The sequence below is a fragment of the Moschus berezovskii genome, chromosome 28 (assembly GCF_049115385.1).
Source record: "Moschus berezovskii isolate FMDL1 chromosome 28, NW_MosBer_1.0, whole genome shotgun sequence".
Lineage (NCBI taxonomy): Eukaryota > Metazoa > Chordata > Mammalia > Artiodactyla > Moschidae > Moschus > Moschus berezovskii.
The window spans coordinates 2,119,966-2,133,719 of record NC_142487.1 but is presented as its reverse complement, the minus strand read 5'-3'; the positions used below and the strand labels follow the sequence as shown (position 1 = coordinate 2,133,719).

The 13,754-nt window shown below is 47.0% G+C and overlaps 1 protein-coding gene across 2 annotated transcripts in view; it reads left to right on the top strand.

The window, feature by feature from the left end:
* Positions 1 to 12,609: 12,609 nt before the first annotated feature.
* Positions 12,610 to 13,754, top strand: part of CABLES1 (Cdk5 and Abl enzyme substrate 1) — a 102,794-nt gene continuing 101,649 nt past the window's right edge. For both annotated transcript variants that reach the window (XM_088833492.1, XM_055417101.2), the window contains exon 1: positions 12,610 to 13,578. In XM_088833492.1, the coding sequence (XP_088689618.1) occupies positions 12,737 to 13,578 (842 nt within the window). In that variant the 5' untranslated portion in view covers positions 12,610 to 12,736. The remainder of the gene's footprint in view (positions 13,579 to 13,754) is intronic.

Sequence of the window (13,754 nt, the reverse complement as noted above, 5' to 3'; positions counted from 1 at the left end):
TATAATCATGTGGGCCTAAAACCTAATTATGTTTTACAAAGGAACAGAAAGTAATTTTGCATGGTTTTTATAGGCACTAGATTTTCCAGGAATGTAGCTATTGAGTAAATTAAGGGAGACTATTTTTTTTTGTATCAGAACTTTACCTACAGTTACCATTTTGGAAAATTACGGCAATGTCACTCCTAGTATTTGAGTTGCAAAAAAGTATATACAACTTTATCAGTTTCATTTGAATTGCCACCTTCAAAAGTCTACTTTGGGACTTCTTTGGTGGTCTATTGGCTCAGACTTTGCACTCCCAATTCAGGGGCCTGGGTCAGGGAACTAGATCCCACATGCCTCAATTAAAGATTCTGCATGCCACAGCAAAGACCTGGCATAGCCAAATAAATAAATGGACAAATAATAAAAGCACAAAAACAAGCTATTATTAAAAAAAAAAAAAGTCCACTTTAGGGGCCACCCCCACCCCATAGGCAGAGAAGGAAATGGCAACCCACTCCAGTATTCTTGCCTGGAGAATTCCTGGGACAGAGGAGCCTGGTGGGCTGCCGTCTATGGGGTGGCACAGAGTCGGCCATGACTGAAGCGACTTAGCAGCAGCAGCAACCACCCATAGGAGGGGTGTCTACCACTCTCCCCAGTTTGTGTTAAGTCTTCTGGTGTAGTCCTGCCCTAGCATTTACATAATGAAGCATACATTCTATTTTTATACATTTCTATTCTTTGATTTCTTCTTCTTTTATATCCAGGGCATTATACTATTCTTATTTTAGACATTACCTGTATTGGTCTTTTAGATCACAAATCCTGGCAAAACTCTTGTGTTTCAGAGCTCAGAATTTTCCAGATTTTAGAAAAGCAGCATGGTGCACCTAGGATATGTTATAGAACCCCTCAGCAGTGTCTAGAATAGCAACCTGTAATCAATCACACGTATTGCCACAGCAGAACGTATATACAGCCACATGGAGTGAGATCAGTTAAGTCTATGAGTAGCTTCAGATCAGCTCAGGGTGGGTTTTGTTGACAAAATTTTAAAAACCAATTTAGGATTTTGAAAGCATTTACGGATCATGGCCCTCCATTATCTGTGACTCTCAGAGATAATATTTATAATGAAGGGGGTCGGTTTACCAAGGAGGAACTGGATCTGATAGGCTGTGAGCTCAGCTCCGCCCACATCTCACAGCCTTTGAGGTGGGGATGGGTTCCAAGTGAGGCCCTCCGTTCCTGAAGCCTCCTCTCTGTTCAAGTGAATGGGACCTGGTTGTTCTCTTTCCTGTCTGTAAGTTTTGGACCTTTTTGAGCTCACTCTGTCAGGTAGCTGCCAACTCATGCAATGTCCCCAGAGGTAACTGACCACATGATGGCTGCTTCAAACAGGACAGGGGGCTTCCCTGGTGGCTCAGCGCTAAGGAATCTGTCTGCCAATGCAGGAAACTCGGGTTCGATCCTTGGATTGGGAAGATCTCCTGGAGACGGAAATGTCAACCCACTCCAGAGTTCTTGCTTTGGGAAATCCCACGAACAGAGGAGCTTGGTGAGCTATAATCCATGGGGTGGCTAAGAGTCGGACAGCACTGAGCGACTAAGCCCGCTAAGCAGGACAGATAGGTGTTCTATGAGCTCCTCTCCTTCCACTCTTCCATCCAAAGGTAAGTTGTTCTCTCTGCCTAAAATCCCGTTTTATCCCCCTTGTCTGCCAGGTGTTTTTTTTTTTTTTTTTTAAATTTCTGGTCTACCTTAGTTCCCCAACCAGGGATAGAACTCATGCCCCTTGCATTGCAAGCACAGAGCCTTAAGCCCTGGACTGCCAGGGAAGTCTGGGGGATTCCTCCTTAAAGCCCCAGGCTAAATGTCATCTATGTCTGGAACTTCCCCAAAGCTTTCCAACAGTATTTGACACCACCCTTAGGCAAGATCACCCGGTAACTCTCGGTACTTTCATTCACTCCGGAAATGCAAATGCTTTTTTTTTTTTTTGAGTGTTTACTGTGTGCAGGGGACTGTGCTAGGTTGAAGAATGTGGACCCTACATGACCTTGGATTTCCTGGTCTCCCAAGGCGCTGCTCCCAGCACCAGCCGTTCATCAGCCTGTTGTCCTTGCCAGGGGAGCGGAGGTTCCCTCCAGCTCCTCTCCCAGAGCATTTCCTTTCCCACAGACAGGAACTCACATTTGTAGGGCAGCTTCGTGATGTGCCAAACACCCTGCAAAGTTCTGTTCTCTTCCGAAAGGGGCCACTGCCGTTGTGCCCAGCAGATCAAGTCCCTGGATAAATGTGCCACGTCTTTTCCTGAATTTTAATTTCAGAGATTTGGGAGGGGGAGTTCATTGGCATAACCTAAGTCAGTTAAAACCTTTTCACATTAAATCAATCCTGGATATACTTCGGGGCAGAATGCTCAATTAACCCACATTGTTCTTAATTTACTATTTGAAGAGATAATACATGTCCATGAAGCAAAATTCAAAAGGTATCAAAGAGTTGAGAATGAAAAGTTACCCCTCTGTTCTCCAACCACCTGGCTTCATTCCCAGGAAGCAACCATCATTCCCATATTCTTGGGAATTCTGCAAGAAATCATGTCTACACAGAACAAGTAAGTATGTATGTGGGTTGTTATTTAGTATAAGGAGCGTAAAACACGCATTGCCCCTGCAGCTTTCTTTTTTTCAGATAACACTACATCTTGGAGACTTTTTCATAAATATTCATAAAGAGTTATTTCATTCTTTCAACAGCTGCATGATTTTTCATTATGTGGATGTGCCAAAATTTGTTAACCAGCCCTGTGATGATTATTTCCAATAGTTTCCTATTACAAGCAACATTCCAACAAATACAATCCTGAATATTCTTCATTTGTGCATGTGTTAGAATATCTGTAGGGCAGATTCCTGGAAGTAGGTCACAGGGCAGAGTGCACGGTCCACATGCTCTCTGAAGAGTGCTCCCAGTCTACGCTTCATCAGAGTATCTGTTTCCGATCCCTTAACCAAGGCACAACAATGTTTTCAACCTTTCTGACCTTGGCCAATCTGATTGGTGAAAACTTGTATCCCATTGGAGTTTTCTTTTTTTTTTTTTAATTATGCAGAAGGAGGAGTATCCTGTTATTTTCTGAATGTGCAAGATCAACTTGTATTTCTTGTTCTGGGAGCTATTTCTTCATATCATTTGCCCATTTTTCTCCAGGATTGTTGGCTTTTCTTTAATTGACATTTAAGATTTCTTTAAATATTAAAGAAAGGTCCCTTGTGAAAAGTGAATTGCAAACATTTTCCTCCAGTATGGTTGTCTTTTGATTAGTCCAGTTCCCTTACCTCCCACCCTAACCTAATTTGTTGTATACATATGTATATAGTAGCTAAATTTTCCTTTGCTTTTTTTAAAGCCAATTTATTATTGTTTTGGATGCAGTGCACCACTTGTGGAATCTTAGTTTCCAGGCCAGGGACTGATCCCAGGCCACCAAAATAAGAGCACCACGTCCTAACCACTAAACCGTCAGGGAATTCCCTACCCATTTTGTTTTTATTATTTTAAAAATCTTTTAAAAATAATCTTCGCCAAGCCACATGGCATGTGGGATTCTATAATAGTTCCTCTACCAGGGATTGAACCTGTACCCCTATACTGGCAGCACAGTCTCCATCACTGGACCACCAAAGAAGTCCCAGTTAACCTGTGCTTTCATTGCTCTTGGGTTTTATGTCACATTTACAAAGGCTTATCCCCTATCTGAGCTGATTTTTAAAATATTCTCTCATTAATTCTTTTCACAAAAAATTTAAGTTCTGACACTGTTCCAAGCACTGCTTTAGGGGCTGGAGTTTCGGTGCTGAACAAGGCAAACCACGAGTACAGGTTCTGAGCTCTTTTGTAAGGTCTTTGGCACTTTTCCTAACTATTTACATGATTTCATTTTTTTGCATTTACATCCTTCTTCCATTGGGAATTTAACCTGGTATAAACTGTGAAGGATCTACTTTTTTTCCCCCAACTGGCAATCCAGTCAATCTTGACATCACTGACTAAATAATTTATCTTATCTTTACTAATTTGAGATGTCAGTTATCATATGCTAAATTCCCCTAGCTCACACATTTCTATGCTAAAAAGACCTCAGATAAATGTTCTGCTTGCAGCTTTACCAACAGACCCCTCGAGCTGTCAGTTTTCTCTTTTCTAACTTATTTATTTATTTTATTTTTTGACACTGCGGTGCAGCACATGCGATCTTAGTATCCCCACCAGGGATTGCACCTGCGTCCTTGAAGTGGAAGCACCAAGTCTTAACCACTGAACCGCCAGGGGAGTCCTAGTCTCTGTTTTGCCTGTAGGAGCACTTGGTGGGAAGCCTGAGTACCAGCAATATCTTTTCACCCTCTCTGAGAGTGAAAGTGTCAGTCCCTAAGTTGTGTCCGACTCTTCCTGGCCCCGGGATGGAACCCGGGTCTCTTACTTTTTGTGTGTGGGGGGCGGGTGGGGGCGGGGGGGTGGCGTTGTGCGGAATTCTTTACTATTCGAGCCACCAGGGAAGCCTTTTCATCTTCTTTACTCTTTTTAAAGATTTTTTTTTTTTCTTTTTGCTTTGCTGGGTCTGCCTTGCTGCCCAGGGCTTTCTCTAGTTGTGGCGAGTGGGGACTACTTTTCTTCGCGGTGCGAGGGCTTTTCATTACCGTGACTTCTCTTGTTGCGGAACACAGGCTCAATAGCTGTGGGGCATGGGCTTATGTTGCTCCACAGCATGTGGAATCTTCCTGGACTGGGGATCGAACCCATGTCTCCAGCATTGGCAGGTGGATTCTAAACAACTGGACCATCAGGGAAGTCCCATCCTCTTTACTCTTTACAGTAGCAACCTCCAAGATAGAGCATGTATCTGCATTTTCCAAGCAAGGAAATTAGACCTAGAGAAGTCATAAAGTGTTCCAGTAGGCTAGACTTTACTGTTTTACCTGCCTCGCACTTCCTTTCTTCTGGGAATGCCCCTCCCCCTGTTACCATCCATCTGCCTCTGGGAGTGAATGCCTGCCTGTTAGCCAAGATGAGAAGTCCAGGGCCTGCTCCACACAAGCTCTGCCAATCAGTCTTCCTTTGTAAATTTGAGATGGAAACCCAGACGGTCCAGACTCTGTAGGTTACAAAGGTGAGAATCTGTCTGGAGTCCCGTTTCTTGCCCAGTGGACTAAAGGAACAGAATCTGCTGAGTGTGAACTGGGAGCTAGAGAAGGTTAAGGGGGCAAGAAAAGGCAGGCTCCCAAGTGTTCAAATCCAAGTGCTCTCTGTGCCCGGGACCCACCTGTATTCCTATTTCTGTGTTCCTTGAGACCTTCTTATATCCTTATTTTTTTAAGACTTTTTTTTATATGAACCATTTTCAAAGTCTTCATTGAATGTTTTACAATATTGTTTCTGTTTTTTTGGCCTGTTTGTTTGATGACAGGTATGTGGGAGCTTAGTTCCCCAACCAAGGCCTGAACCCACACCCCTTTCCAACTCCCCCTGAGTTGCAAGGTGAAGGCTTAACCACTGGACAGCGAGGGAAGTCCAGACATCTTCCTATACCTTTAGATATTATAAATATAATAAATTCTCCTTAAGCCACTTTGACTTGGGTTTCGGTCACCTGTGATCAAAGGGATCCTTGAATGTGGCTTAAATGAGCCCAGTTCTAGAATGGCTTGTTTCTAACACCTTCTCTCGGGTACATCACAAAAGGGGGCCGGGACCCTGTTTTGACTCTGAGCTGTGTCTCAAAGGGCAAATGAGTCAGTGATTATGGCCAGCGTAGGGGCTCCAGAGACCAGTGTCCTCTGCCATTTCCCCGCGAGCCTATCTGTAATCAGATTAGGGGGTTGTGACAATGCAAACACAGAGTCTTCTTCTCATTCCATCTAATTAAGTTATGATTTAGTAAAATGAGACCTTCCTAGCTTTCCCTGGATCCCTGTATGAGAGTGTAGACCAGAAACTCCTGCCAGAATGCAGCCAGCGTCTTCCCTTCTCATCTGGGCTCCCCTTCCCAGGGTATTGTTGCCTGTTTCAGGAATTACAGCTGCCCCCCAGGTTGGAAATCTGGAAGCCAGTTTCTCCTCAATGCCTCATGCCCTTGACCCTTCTTTTCCATTCTCACTGCCAATTCCAAGTGCTACTGCCTCAGGCCCAAACTGTTGTAATAGAGTCCTAACATTACTGTCCTTGTGCCTTTGCGTGGCCTGAAATGCCCCGTCTCACATGTACGCTAAAATCCAAGTTCAAATACCACCTTCCCCGTGGGGCCTCTCTGACCCCTAGGATTCACCCGCTCACTGTGACATGGACCTGCACCCTAAGACATCAAGGGAAAAATTATCCAGGGACCAGCTTAATTATCCAGTTAAGCATGACCCCAGAGGCTTAACTTGTCTGAGCCTCTGATTCTGTATATATTAAATAGAATCGACAGCAGGGCTTTGATAAGTATTCAGTCAAACCATTAAGTGGAAATGACCGTCTCGGGGCTTGCACCTTAAAGGGAACCCATTCTCATTCCCTTTGCTCTCTCTCACCAGTTTTTTCACCATACTGCTAACTCTGAAACCTGGAACCTTGCATTACTAGGTGCCTGGCAGAGCATGGCATAAAGCAGGAACTCAAAGCACGCTGAGTGAATAAACATGTAAATGGAAGATTGAAGGAAAAAACCCTCTCCTCTCTTCACTCTCTTCAACCCCATGCGTGCACTTGCCAAATTAATAGTCCGTATAGTCCTTCAGTTTGGCTCTCAACACACATGTCATTTCTTGTTCAAAAAAATCACCTATGGGTCTCCAGTACCCATAGGTTCAAATTTCTTCCTTACAGATCCCTCGTGATCTGGCCCTAAATACTGTTTTTTTGGTGTTATTTCCCATCATTCACTGCTGCAGGTTTTTTTGGTTTTTTTTTTTTTTGGTCATGAGGCATGTGGGATCTTAGTTGCCTGACCAGGGTCTGAACCTGCCCCCACTGCATTGGAATCACAGTATCTTTACCGTTGGACCACAAGAGAAGTCCCTGCTACAGTCCTTTCAATGTCGCTGTTCTGGGAGGTCTGTTCATTGCCAGCCAGTCCCACAAAGTCCTTTCCTTTCTTATCCCTGGCTCAGCACCTTCATTCATACTTGGTTTCCTTCCTAAAAGAATTTCCTTCTCTCTGGCTAACCACCTCCTACCCATCTGTAGCAAAGAAAGCTAGTTGCTTCCTAATATCCCTAAAGAAATTGAAAAAAGTTCCCCAATAATTCCACCAGTTAACATTTGGCCATATTTTCTCTCAAGCTTTATTTCCAGGCATTTAAAAGATATTTTAAAAAGTATTCATTGGAAAGCAGCTTCTATAATGACCACACACTTATTTCTATTTATATAAGCAAAAAAAAGCAAATAAAAATCACCATAATCCTACTGTCTTAGCCAATTATTTAACCTTTTGGTCACATGTACCCTTTCAGTTCAGTTCAGTTCAGTCGCTCAGTCGTGTCCGACTCTTTGCGACCCCATGGAGGACCCATATTAATATTGAAAACAATTCTATTTTTTCACAAAGTTGAGATACTGTGATCTGTCTAGTTTCTATTCTATTCTGTTTGTGTTAGCATTGTTTCAAAAAAACATTTTTCATGTCATTAAGAAAGCTTGGTAAAGATGATTTTAAAAAAAGAAATAGAAGCACAATATCCCATTGTTTGAGACAACCATTTTTTACTTAGTTTTTCCATTGCTCCACATTTAGGGTTTCCTTTTTCCAAGTTTTCTTTAAACAATGCTGTGGTGTATATTTTTGTGCATACATGTTTGACCTTATTTCTCAATAGCTCCTGAGAATTATTATAGTAACTACATTTCTTGAGTGGTTACCTTTTCCGTGCATTAACTGCACCATTACTGCTCTGAATCCTAGTAACAATGCTATCAATGTACAAAGTAGATATTACCGTTCCCATTTCACAGGTGACAGAACTGAAGCACAAAGCATAGAGTACTCAATGTTCTCAAAGCTGTGATAGTGGGCCCCAAATTTAACCCGGGCAGTGTGACTCCCAAGCCCAAGCTCTCAAGCATGATTTTAAGGCTCATGATACCTTTACCAAATGACTTTCCAGAAAGGTTGTTCCAATCAGAATGTCCATCACTCATTTCTTCTTCTTTCAAATGCTTGTTAGGCATTTGCATCTCAGTTGCTCTGAGCTGTCTCTTCATGTAGTTTGCCCACCTATCAGTGAAGGCTACTATGGACCATTAATTAGCCCAGCTGATCTTCCCAGCCGCAAAGAGGTGATGTTTCCCTCAGAATCTGGCCACATTCATCCCACTCTGATGTGAGAGTTACCTGAGCAAACACAGACGCTATAAAATAATGCTTTTATACTGGGAGACACACAGCCTTCTAGTCCTGCTGTTCTGTGCACAGTCTAGAGGAGCCTGCATCTAGAAGCTGGCACCATATGTAACTTGCATGTTCAGGAGTTATAATTACATGAGAAGTGCTTTCTTTGTACATGTGTGCATGTTCAGTTGCTTCGGTCGTGTCCAACTCTTTGCGACCCCATCAGGTTCCTTTGTCCACAGGATTTTCCAGGGAAGAATACTGCGGTGGGTTGCCATAGCCGTCCTCCAGGGGATCTTCCCCACTGGGGGATCGTCTCCTGCATTGCAGGTGGATCTTTCTTTTTAAATTGACTCCCATATATGTCAATCAAAACAGTTTGTGCATGCAATTACAGTTTTCAGAATGGGTGCTTGGAAGGGGCAACATTAAAGTAAATTAAAAAAAAATAACCTTGATAAACCAGAAGGAATTAGACTTCAAGTTCTAGTTTTTTGTGCTTGCAATCCACGAGGAATTTGCAGAATTTTCTCTTCCTGAACTGAACTTCTTCCTTCCTCCATTTCCCAGGTCAGCTTAAATCCTGGCTCTTGCCTGAGGCCTCCCCTCAAATAAAAACTACTTCTTCACACTATGATAACATGTATAGATATTCCAGTCAGATTGCTCATTTGATCACTTAATTAGAGTCCATCTTACTTCAATGTGTCCTGAGCTTTTGGTTTTCACTACTTCCGGTGTCAAGGGCACAAGGGTTAAAAGCTATACTTCTTTTTATCCCTTTTGTAGCAGGACGGTGCTGTGCACATAGAAGTTACTTAATAATACTTAATCCATGCATAAATAGGTGAAAAATAAGTGAATTTGGAAAAAGTCAGGGAGCAAGTAGGTGAGGATGGTATAAATAACAGAAATTTTAAAAAGTACTTTTAAAAAACACTTCTCGAGCAATCTCATTTATACCTCAAAATAACCCAGAGGAAACTGGCTTGGAGAAATTAAGAGACTTGCTCTTGACACCCAGATCCCTTCCTCCAAAGCTTGTTTTAATGCCATTATAGTTGACCTTCAGGACTGTGAAGAAAGCTGATTGCTGAAGAATTGATGCTTTTGAACTGTGGTGCTGGAGAAGACTATTGAGAGTCCCTTGGACTGCAAGGAGATCCAGCCAGTCCATTCTACAGGTGATCAGTCCTGGGTGTTCATTGGAAGGACTGATACTAAAGCTGAAACTCTAATACTTTGGCCACCTCATGTGAAGAGTTTACTCACTGGAAAAGACTGACGCTGGGAGGGATTGGGGGCAGGAGGAGAAGGGGACGAGAGAGAATGAGATGGCTGGATGGCATCACCGACTCGATGGACCTGAGTTTGAGTGAACTCCGGGAGTTGGTGATGGACAGGGAGGCCTGGCGTGCTGTAATTCACGGGGTCGCAGAGTCGGACACGACTGAGCGACTGAACTGAACTAAACTGAAGAATATGAAAGTCAATGTGCAGACAGCAGCTCCCTATAAAACATGTTCACCAGCAGAGGGCGCAAGAATATGCATGGGTCTTGGAATAAAATTTGCATCCTGGCCCAGGCTCTTTAAGAGCTACTGACCTTGGGCTAATCGTTTCATTTTTTTGAGTCTCATTTGTAAACTATTGATGATAACCCGCCTCCCCCCGTTGCAGTGTGGTCATAAGCATAAGAATTAGAAATATTCTGTGGCTAGCACATAGTAAAGTAAGTGTTAGTTGCTCAGTCATGTCCAACTCCTTGCAACCCCATGGACTGTAGCCCACCAGGCTCCTCTCTCAATGGGATTCTCCAGGCAAGAATACTGGAGTGGGTAACCATTACATTCTCCAGGGGTCCTCCTGACCCAGGGATCGAACCCTGGTCTCTCACATTGCAGGCAGGTTCTTAACCATCCGAGCGACCAGGGAAGCCCAGCACATAATAGGTGAACAATAAATTGTATCTCTCCTGATCTCCATAAGATCACAGAACCAGTTAATTCTTATTTGATGCTTACTAAATATTTGATATTAGTTTGCATATTTAACTCTTAAAATAGCCTGAATGGGCAAATAAATGAATATTGGTGAAAAAATTTAATACAATGCTGGCAAGAGTGAGGAAGCAGATTGTAGCAATGTTTCTGGATAGAAAGCCTTAAAAACATGATCTGGGCCAGATCATCTTGCCCCAGCATCTATTTAACCTAAGAAAATAGTACTGGATAAGTAGCAAGATTTAGAAAAATAGAGGATGTCATCATCACTCTTTACAACAGCAAAAGGGAAACATCCTAAATGTTCAGTGTAGGGCATAGGCTTAATAATTATAGTTTCTCCATCAAATTGAACACTGTGCAGTCATTAAAATGATGCTATATAAAAATAAATACAATGATGCTATAGAAAAATATTCTAAAAAGGATAATTGAAACACAGCAAGTAAAGATCATAAGAGACAAACAGCCTGCTTTAACTTGTTTAATACACACAGGACAGACATCAAAATTGTAATAGTTATTTCCATACGAGGTGAGATTATTAATGAAGTTTTTTCCCCCCTACTTCTCTTTATTCTGTAAACGTTCTGCATTAATATATATCCCTTTTGTGATTAAAAAAGTTTTTCTTTTACATGTGCAGTGGAGGTGTTTTTTTTAAACACTGCCTGCCAGCACAACCAGAAGAGTGGTCAAGTAAATTAAGTTAGTTGTAATAGAGTAACTTGGGAGTTTCAAGAAGTTAAACAGAGTAATTAAAATCCTAATGAAATCATGCAGAGCTGGCCACTTAGCTGCAATAAGCCTGCTCTAGACTCTTGGTTCCACTTTTTCAAAAGGCCTAAAAATGGCATAAAGTAAAAAATGAACAATTGTTCACGTAAAGGGCCATGTGCCAAGTTTGGCCTAAGTCACTGTAACCTGAACTCGCCCATATCTCCTCCTCCAGGCTGGCTGCATGTCTCTGGAAGGGTGTATTTGCCCTGCATTACTCAATTTACTTTCCTGAACTTGAAATGGAGTGGAATTTCAATGTAGAGTTACCCATTAGCTTCAAGGCTAAATTTAAACCTTTAATTAAATTAATCACTTGATCTTAAACACATTGCTTCTCCCTCAGGAAAGCGTAGAGAGGTTTCTTAGATGTCAGAGAACGCAAGTCAGTGTGACAACTGTTACTACTGCCTTTGATAAGTCACCCAAACCGCAGAGGGAAATCTGCAGGCATTTTCAGATGGTTCACGGTAAAGCCCCCTCTACCCCAGAACAGAAGGTTGTTGGCGGTGGGGCTGAGGTACAGCATACTGCGACCCCTCCCAGAGCCGTCGTTGAAGCTCTGGAAGGGTCAATGCATCCTTGGACAGGTACTTATTTAATAGAAGACACTGGTAGCGCTAAACATCGGTTTGGGGTTCTTGTGCACCCCGGCGTGTATTTATAACAGGAGCTGCGTCCTCAGCCTGCAGATGAATGAGAACGTTGACACTCAACGGTCAGCGACCGCTTGCTGGTGGGACTGTCCACATAAAGGGGTGTGGCTCTACTCGTGTAACTATTAATAAGGACTTATTTCTCGGGGCCCAATAAGGACAGCGGGGGATCCAGTTAACACGTTCGCGGGCCAAATCGCTTCAATTCCAGGGACTCGCCCCGCAGACCCGTAACCCTCCCGGGACCACATCCTCACGCGTGACTCGGAGCTCTGCTCGCGCTCCGCAATTCCCAGTCCAAGCGCGACGGGGGAGCGTGCTCGCCTCCCGCACCTGGGCGCGCGCCCCGGCAGGGAGCCGCCAACTCTCCCCGCAGTCAGCTCGCACTACCTGGACCGCCAGGCCGATCCCCGCCCCGCCACCCGCTCGGTTTTCCCTTCCTCCTCCTCTTCCTCCTCCGCCGGCCCCCCGCCTCCCGCCGCCTGCCTGCGCGGCTGCCGCCTGCGGCTTTGTTTTCCTCCCAGGTTTCACCCCCCACACGTGATACTGTGTGTGTGTTTTTTTTTTTTTTGCACAGAGCGTTTCGCAGAGCGAGCGCGGGGCGCGCGCACCTATAAATACCGAGCCGGGGGCCGGGGAGCCGGAGATCGCGGGGTCCCGGAGGGCCCAGCACCGATCCCGCAGGCGGGAGGGCGGGCGGGCAGACGGCCAGCGAGCCAGCCAGCAGCCGCGCGCGTGGGCCGGGGCGGCGGCGCCCCCCGCCCGAGCACCGAGGGGCGAGCATGGCCCGCCCGCTGGGGGGCCGGGCCGCCGCGCACGCCGCCCGCGCCCCGCGCCCTGCCCAGCCCGGGTCACCGGCGCTCGCGCCCGCCGCTTAGCACTCGGGCGCCACTCGCTTCTCCGGGGGCATCGCGGAAATCTCGCCGCAGACGGACACAATGGCGGCGACCGCCGCCACCACGGCCGCCACCGCCGGCACGGCCGCCCGCAGCAGCAGCACCAGCAGCGCGGGCACCGGCAGATTGCAGCCGCCGCCGCAGCCCCGGCCCGCGGCCGCAGCGCCGGCCCAGCCGCCGCTGCCGCCGCCCGAGCCCCCCAGGAAGCCGCGCATGGACCCGCGGCGCCGCCAGGCTGCCCTCTCCTTCCTCACCAACATCTCGCTGGACGGACGGCCGCCGCTGCAGGACGAGGAGTGGGCCGGCGGCGAGGACAGCAGCGCGGCCAAGCCCGGCAGCGGCTGCGGCGCGAGGACTCGGCTCAGCCTGCTCGCCGCCGCCGAGCGGGGCGGCTGCGGCGCGCTCTCCGCGGCGGGCGCGGCGGCGGCGGCGTTGGCGGCTGGATCGGGCCCCTGCCTCCCGCCGCCCTCGCCGCTGCCGCCGCTCGTCCCCGGCGGCCACGCTACCGTGCTCGGCCCCGGGGCGGCCCGGGGGTTCGCGAGCCCCCTGGGCGCCGGCCGGGCGTCGGGGGAGCCGTGGCAGCCGCTCCGGCCCGCGCCTTTCGCCGCCGGCGTTCAGCCGCAGCCGCCAGACGGGTCCGGGGACGCCGGGCCAGAGGAGCTGGAGGAGGACGATGCCTTTACCGGAGTGCACGTGCCGGCGGCCGCCTTCCTGAGCTCCGGGACCCCCGGGGGCGGGAGCGGCAGTCGGGGCCGCCTCAACTCGTTCACTCAGGGAATCCTGCCCATCGCCTTCTCCAGGCAGACCTCGCAGAACTACTGTTCGCTGGAGCAGGCGGGCCCGGGGAGCGGCTCCAGCGCCTTCGAGCAGCTGCAGAGGTCCCGGTGAGTAGCCAGGACGCGGCGCGCGCCTCTCCTAACCCCGCCCGGCCGGCTCTCTGCTGCGGGACACCGGGCGCTCCCACTTCCCGCGCCGTGCCGGATCCCTGGGCTTCTGGCGCGAATTCCAAACCGCGAGGGCACGCGGAAGAAGGAAGGTCTCTGGGGAGCGTGTGTGTGTG